Here is an 8,065-nt window from a genome sequence, read left to right as displayed (position 1 = left end):
ATTCACCCACCGTTTCTCCTCATTCACCCACCGTTTCTCCTCATTCACCCACCGTTTCTCCTCATTCACCCACATTTTCTCCTCATTCACCCACCTTTTCTCCTTCCTCATACTCTACACAAACTTTCGCCGCCTCTCCCACACCAGTGCCCCGGTCCTCTTCATCACCCCCTTCATCGCCGTCACAGCTATCAACCCCCCCTGAGCTTCGTCTGATCTTGCTTGGTCGCTCCGGAGCGGGGAAGAGTGCAGCTGGCAACAGCATCCTGGGACAGGAGCTGTTTGAGTCCCATCCAGATAGCTTCACCGCAATCACTCAGAAGTGCGAGAAAAAGAAGGCAATGGTTGAAGGAAAAAGAGTAAGTGGTCAAAACCATGAGAGTTTAGATTGTTTTTGTATTTTATTTTCCTCTAACACGAAAAAATGTCCTCTGTTTTATCACGTTTTCTCATCTTGCCTTGCAGGTGTCGGTGGTGGACACACCTGATTGGTTCAACTCAGAGCAGACTCCAGATGAAGTGAGGGCTCAGATTTCTTCCTGCGTGGCTTTGTCCAGCCCCGGTCCTCATGCCTTTCTTCTCTGCGTGCCGCTAGACCAGCCAGCAAAGACCGAACTGCAAGCCCTCGAGGCTCTTGGGACGGTTTTTGGACCAGAGGCCGTCCAGAAGCACACTATGGTCCTCTTTACATACGCAGATAAACTAAGGGAAAGCGGGAAAGTAGAGGGAAAGAGTGTGGAGAATTACATTGCAAGCCAGAGGGGGGATTTGGTGAAGTTGGTGGAGAAATGCAGAGACAGGTATCATGTGATGGAGAAGGGGGATGGTTGGAGACAGAAACAGAATGTGGCAGAGCTACTTGAGAAGGTGCAGCAGACGGTGAAGGAAGCTGGAGGGCAGTGCTATTCTACTCCAGCTTTTCAGGAGGCAGAGGAAAAGGTGAGGCAGAGACAGTTAGAGATAGCAGCTGGAAGAAGGGGCATAAAGCCAGAACTGGCAGTAGATGATGGGCAGCTCAGCAGTATGAGGCAGAGTCTGGCACCAATAAACGAGGAGATAACAGAGGAAGAGATCGTGAACACAAGGGATGAGGCAGAGAGGATTGTAAGCAGCGCAAATATAGAAAGCCTTCCGCCTGTTACCCTTTCCACCATGTCGCCTTCTCTTCTCCGGTCTATGATGGAGAAAGTGGAGTCCGGTGCCAAGATGTTACCCCAACTTTTGGCAAACAGCTCAACGTGGGTGGAAGAGAGTGCAAAACAGGTGAAAGGTAGTCCAGTGTGGGGAAAAATTGGCAGTGGTGCCCAAAATGTCCAAAAAATGGTTGCAGACAGTCCCATGTGGGAAAAGGTGGGAACCACAGCAGGACAGGTATCCCAAGCTGTGGGAAAAAGAGTTCCACAGAAGGTTGTGGATGGTTCTGCGTGGGTGGGATCTGGTGCCAAAGCAGTAACATCAAGTCCAATGTGGGGGAAAGTGGGTTCAGGGGCCAAGAATTTGGCTAAGAGCCCTGTGTGGGGGAAAGTTGGTTCTGGTGCTAAAACTGGAGCTAAACTGATGGCAGATGGTTCAGTGAAGGTTGGAGCAGGGATCGGTGCTGGTGCAAAGAAGGTGGCACAGAGTCCTGTATGGGAGAAGATGGGTGCTGGAGTGAAAGCTGGGGCCAAAAGGGTCTCGGAGAGTTCAGTGTGGGAAAAAATGGGAAATACTGCCAAACAGGTGCCAAAGACGGTCATTATTGGTGCGATTCTGGGTCTGGTGCTCGGTGTCATTTTGGCTGGGCTGATCGGCGGGGCTGTTGGGACTGGTGCAGGAGCTGCAGTCAGTGAGGTGGTCCGGCGAAAATTCAGCAACAAAAGCACATCTGATGGAACCATAAACGCTGAGATACTAGCAAATAACAGCACTGATGGCAGGAAACTCATGAAGACAGAATAAAGGACTGAAATGGACCATTCATGCAAAATTTGTAAGAAAAAAGTTTTTCACCAGATTACATTATACAAAATATGATCGATACTTTTGGATTTTTCCCCTAGTTTTCTTTATTTTCAGATAACTGTGTAGTTTTATCCCACTGTTTGTATATATTATCTTATCATTTTAGGTGTGCTTTGCTTATAAAAGAACATTGATAGACAGGATTTTCTAATATGAACATCATTTGTTGTTAAAAACTGAGAAGTTTATATATAATTCTAGGTTACCGTATATAAATTTTTGTGACCGTAATAAAAATCTTTCAATTATTTACAATATATATATATATATATATATATATATATATATATATATATCATTATATATATATATATATATATATATATATATATATATATATATCTGTCATTTAGAGGTCAGATATTGTGTATAAAAGAAGAATTATTTCTTTTTTTTCAGTGAATTTCTTGGTGCTTTGATGATGTGGTTCTGAAACGGTGGTAGAACCACGACTGGTGGTGTTTGAGCCGACTGTAATAGTGGAATTTTGTTTTTAGTATTTATGAAGTTATTTTGAAGACAATTACTTATTGTAAGCCAAAGTGGGAAACTAAGCGAATAAAAACAAATGGATCAAACAAGGTATTTGCTTTAATAATGATTTAAAAAAAAAAAAAACAGAAGAGGGAAGCTGTGCAGAATATTTAAGGAAACTCTGATGAGAAGAGAACTGCTGACTTTTTATGCTTTATCCTTTTTTCTCTATTTAACCTAAATCTGTAGATGGCATCTTTACAAGAGCTAACTGCTGTTAACATCCTCAGGTGAAAACAATGTATTTCTTTGCATATTGTTTATTCAAACACAAAAGTGTTGGGTGACTTAATGAGGTCCAAACAGACTAATAATAATATTGCAACTATGATCATCATGTTTTGTCAGCCATACTGGACATTAAAGTTGTTGCAGTTAGAATTTCAGTTTTTCTTCAAGGGTATTGAAAACATAAATAAAAACATTGTTGATGTCAGAGGTATCAATGCTGCAGCAAGTCTGCATGCATTTGTTTTAAAGCATGTTTTTATGCATAACAAAGTTATTTAGAGCTCTGCCTCATCATGTGATATTTTTGTAAACCCTGACTTACATGACCAGATGCATGCAGTGAGAAGAAAACATATAAAAGATTATAGAGAAATGCCTAATGCATCAAAATGTATGCATAAAAATGATCCAATTTAACTTGTACACAATTTTTTATTTAATTTGTCCGAAACTTCAATGCTCAGTGGAGCAGTGGGTAGCACTGCTGCCTTGCTGCAACAAGGTCCCAGGTTTGATCAAATAATTAGGACTGATAAGTTTCAAACTGAAATACTGCTCTCCCTTTTTGAATATTTAATAACATAATACACAATAAATAAATATTCCAGAATTATTCCTTTATTTCAATACTGCATTTCTTTTTTTCTTTTTTTTTTGATAAAGATCACTGTCATGCACTGTATACTATATTTTTTAAATAGATTTTAGATTAATTGGCGAGACAAAAAAATGTTGAATCAGTAGATACAGTAAAAAGTAAATTTTTAATATCTTTTGTAAGAGTTTGCAGCTCCTTGTTCTACCTGTTAAAAAACAGGACTGGGAAAAATAGGAAAAGATGTAAATCAGGAGGATTTAGCCTCGGTGATCACCAGTGTGATCATGAAATACTTCAGAATAGCTGAACCAAAATACAAGGCAAACTTTACAAAGTGACACCATCTTTGTGTCTTCAGGGAATCGATTCTTTTTTCTGTTTATAAAATTATTAAGAATGTGAAATATGTCATCGATGGTCACTTTTTATAGCTACACTTTTAAGAGGCTTTCTGCTGTATCATTCTACCGCTCTGACGTTGCTTTTTTTGTTTGCACAACATGTGAAAAGCAGCGTCCTGGTCTGCAAGCTGCAGTTCCGTCTGTGCAGCACAAATGCAATGGGCAGATTAGTCTATGCTTGGCATGTGAATCGATGCTAGAGGTGCAGTATTTGTCTGGTGTGGGGGTAAAAACATTATCTCTGACTTCCAGGCTGGCACATGTGACCCTGCTTGAACCCTGTATCAGGAGGAGAGTTTTACCACCTCAGCTGTCCAAAAGGACTGCTCAGAATTTTCAGAAAAGTTGTAAGCCCTTGATATGTTACCTCTGTTGGCATTTTAATTTAGTAGAAACCAAATTAGTCGGCCCTAAAGGCAGAAGCTAATGGTTAGTCCAGAGGAAGAAAGCTTAGTTTTACTGTCCTAGAAGAAGCGCAATTTAAGAAAAAAAAACAAAAAACATAATTTTGGTTTTATGCTAGTTCTTTTTTATGAACCTTTAAATCGTTACCATGAGTCGTTATTTTTAAATAAGAGGCAAGCAACAATTTATACATCTTTGTCTTTCTCAAACGAAGATCACTGATGATGCATATAGCCTCCTTATAGCCTCCTTGTGAAACAAAAAAACAAAACCAAAAACACCTTATGAAAAGTTTTTTGTTCAGTAGTTCTTAAAATACTATTTGCATAAACCGCTATGGGGAAGGGGGATGTCTTTAAAAGCTAGAATGCATATCATTCATTTGCTTCATACCCTAGAAACGGGTTACATTTACCTTTAAAAAGACAGCAATCGAGTTAGCTACTGCAGGTTTGGTCTTATCTAGTTTAGAATAAAACCTTTGTTTAAAAAAATCCTGGCTGTGCCTTACATTTTCCTAAACTTAGAAAAAGCACAGAATAAATGGAGAAAGTTAAGAAACATTTTGGTTTTCTGATATGTCTGGGGCCATCTTTTTAATTTCACAAATTGAGCCACTTTGCCGCGCACTAAAATCCTGAAACTGTACAATTAAGCAGAGTTTAAAATCTCATGTCATGTAAAGTCAACTTTAAAGCTGCCTTGCTTACTATAAGAAAAAGCCTATATACATTGAGGATGTCTGAGATTACTGCCCCCTCTGTGGCATCTGTAAAAAGAGGGGGGGGGGGGGTTGGCACAGCACAGCAGGCAGATGTAGCCATAGCAGTGTTGTGAAAGCTGCCCTTCCTGTTGAGTGATCCTGAAACTGCCTGCACATGGGTTCCCAGAGCATCCTGGTGGTTTTTTTAATCCGCACTTTTTTTTCTGGGCACATCTTTCTCCTTTCTCTCATTCAATAATTTATTCCCCACACGCCCCAAAACCTGTCATCGAACACACACTCGTATGCGGCCGCCGCCACCCCCTCCTTCAGGAAGCTCGTTGGCCATCAATGAGACAGCACTAACTGTAGCCGTTTCCTGGCCACTTGATAGAGCCACAGCTGAACCTCGCCCCGCAGTTTTTCACTTTCCTTCACTATGCTGAACCCCATCTTTAACCACATCCCACATCCATCCTGACCTTCTTTAACCTCAACTGCACAGCCAAAACTGCCGCTCACATAAATCTGTAAATCATGTTGTGTAAAGACACCCTTAGAGCTGTAATTTCTGTCAAAGTTCATATGTGTGATGAAATTATTTGAACTGCTGAAGTTGTTAAAAAGAAGGAATCTCCTATATCTAGAGATGTTTTTAACAGAACAGTTGTTGCTTTTTGTAATCAAATCTCACTGAGATTACAATTTACGGAAACCTTTAGGGAAGCCAAATGTTCCCTAAACTGAGCGCAGCAAAAACATTTGGATGTGTTGAGAAATAGTGCTGACTGTGAGTCGTCTTTGGAGAGCAGTAAGAGGATGTCAAATAAGGAACAGCAAACTAAAATACGCTTTATTATTGTCTGGTGGAAGTGTGTCACAACTTCAGGGTGGAACTATCGACCCTGCTTATATTCAACAAGGACATGAGGAACGTTAAACACATTAAATTGGAAAGCACTAGTGGCTAAGAACAATTTACCTTCAATACTTTTGTGGTGGAAAAAACTATAAAAGTTATTTTATTATGTGGTTTTTAATTAGGGTTCATTCTTAGAGGATGAAACTTGTGGATGCTTGGAATAAGGGTTGCCTTGCAAAAGTATTCATAAACCTTCAACTTTTTCACGTTTTCACAACCTAAAAACATCAATTTAATGCTACGTTATGTCTAAATTATTAAAAGAGAAAGGAAAATTATAGTTTTCAAACCTGTTTATGCAAAAAAAAAAAGTTATAGAATGGAATGAACTTCCTTCATGCGTAAGAAGTTGCTTTAAGTCTCTTCTTAATACCCATCTTTTGGCACAATCTGAGAGTTAATTCTTAGAGGATGGAACTTGTGGATGCTTGGAATAAGTAAAATAAGTCAAATAAGGAACAGCAAACTAAAATATGCTTTATTAACCCTTGGAATAAGGGTTGCCTTGCAAAAGTATTCATAAAGCTTCAACTTTTTCATGCTTCCACAAGCTAAAAAACATCAATTTAATGCTACATTTTGTCTGAATTATTAAAAGGGGAAGGAAATTTACAGTTTTCAAACCTGTTTATGCAAAAAAAAAAAAAAAAAAAGCTATGGAATGGAATGATCTTCCTTCATGTGTAAGAAGTTGCTTTACGTCTCCTCTTAATACCCATCTTTTGGCACAATCTGAGAGTTTTAACTTTCGTGTTTTGTGTCCGTACAGTGAAGGTACAGTAGCCTATATAGGACGATCTTTTATTTCCAGGTGGATCATCTAAATAAGTGGTTCTCCTAATTGTCAATCATTCTAGTGATATGTTTACGTAAGTCCTTCCTACATGCTTGTATTGTTATCTATCTTTTTGTGTGCATGCGCACTTTCAGGCATGTATCTGTGGTGAACTACAGTTTCCGACAGCCATTGAAGTTCACCTTTCTCACTGCAGTTCTTTGAAAATGGCCGAGGGTCGTAAGAGAAAATGTGTCTACGAAGTGTAAGAGAAGAAAAGAAAGGCCTCAGAAGAGGCAGATATATCCCAGAATGCTTTGCGTGGAGAGCTCTCCTCGGAAAATATTATGGGATTTGCTGGCACAGTGGCCCGCTGTGCCTGTGCATTTTGTAGCTCTGTTGCCTTGAAGTAAGAAGGTGTTTGGTTCGATTCTTGGCCCTTAGTATGTATGCTTGGGGTTTGCATGTTCTCCCTGTACATGTGTGGGTTCTCTCCGGGTGCTCCGGCTTCCTCCCACGGTCCAAAAATATGACAGGTTGATTTGCATCTCTAAATTATCCTTAGGTGTGAGCATCTCTGCATTGTTGTACACATTTGTGCGTCTCTGTGTTGCCCTGCAACAGACTGGCGACCTGCCCAGGGTGTGCCCTGCCTCTCGCCCATAGACTGCCGGAGAAAGGCCCCACCAAGAACCCGATGGAACAAGGAGGAGAAGATGGATGGATGCACTGCAAAAAGTCTAAATAAGTCTTTTTTTTTTTTTCTTAAGTGCATTTTTTCTTAATTTGAGGAGGTAAGTGAAACACTCACCAATGGGATAAGAAATTTACATGAAAAATAAAGAACAATTGAATTGTGTTTTTTCAAGTGCATATTATTGAATTTTCTTATTTTAAGAGTTAAAATACTCATTCCATTGGCAAATCATTTTTATTCACCTTCTCAAATTAAGGGTAAATATACTTAATTTACAGAAATGTTTACTTATTTCTAGATCATTTTTGCACTGTGGATATTATGGCACCTCGGATGTTCTTCCACTGTGACCTAATTGTCTTGACTGATTTAGGTATATGAAGCCAAAGTAAGATGGATGCTAACAAAAGCTGCTGGATGATCTTAACTGTTGTAACAATAATAATTAAACTTTATTGATCTTACAAGGGAGAAATTTACTTCTACACTTAACCCATCCCCTTGGGGAGCAGTGGGCTGCCATCGTGGGGTGCCTTGGGAGCAATCGGGGGTTAAGGGTCTTTGCTCAGAGACCCAGAGTGGCAGTCTGTGGGAGTGGGGCTCGAACTCAGAAGCTCAGGAAGCTCTATGCCCTAACCACTAGGCTGCCACTCCCCCATTACCACGTGTACAACAATTCAATTCATTTCAGTTTATTTTTACAGTTCCAGTTCTCAACACATCATCTCAAGACACTTTACAGTTCACCAGATCTTACAGTGAAATTGATTCCAAGTTTTCTATCTAAGGAAAACCAGT

The 8,065-nt window shown here is 39.8% G+C and overlaps 1 protein-coding gene across 1 annotated transcript in view; it reads left to right on the top strand.

Moving 5' to 3' along the window:
• Positions 1-2,207, top strand: part of LOC107095701 — a 10,878-nt gene extending 8,671 nt beyond the window's left edge. The window contains exons 8-9 of the mRNA XM_015391935.1: positions 1-359; positions 466-2,207. Coding sequence (XP_015247421.1) covers positions 1-359; positions 466-1,938 — 1,832 coding nt within the window. The 3' untranslated portion in view covers positions 1,939-2,207. The remainder of the gene's footprint in view (positions 360-465) is intronic.
• The last annotated feature ends 5,858 nt before the right edge of the window (positions 2,208-8,065 follow it).

The sequence above is a fragment of the Cyprinodon variegatus genome, unplaced genomic scaffold (assembly GCF_000732505.1).
Source record: "Cyprinodon variegatus isolate N-32 unplaced genomic scaffold, C_variegatus-1.0 Scaffold564, whole genome shotgun sequence".
NCBI lineage: Eukaryota > Metazoa > Chordata > Actinopteri > Cyprinodontiformes > Cyprinodontidae > Cyprinodon > Cyprinodon variegatus.
This window is presented reverse-complemented; position numbering and strand designations above follow the sequence as displayed.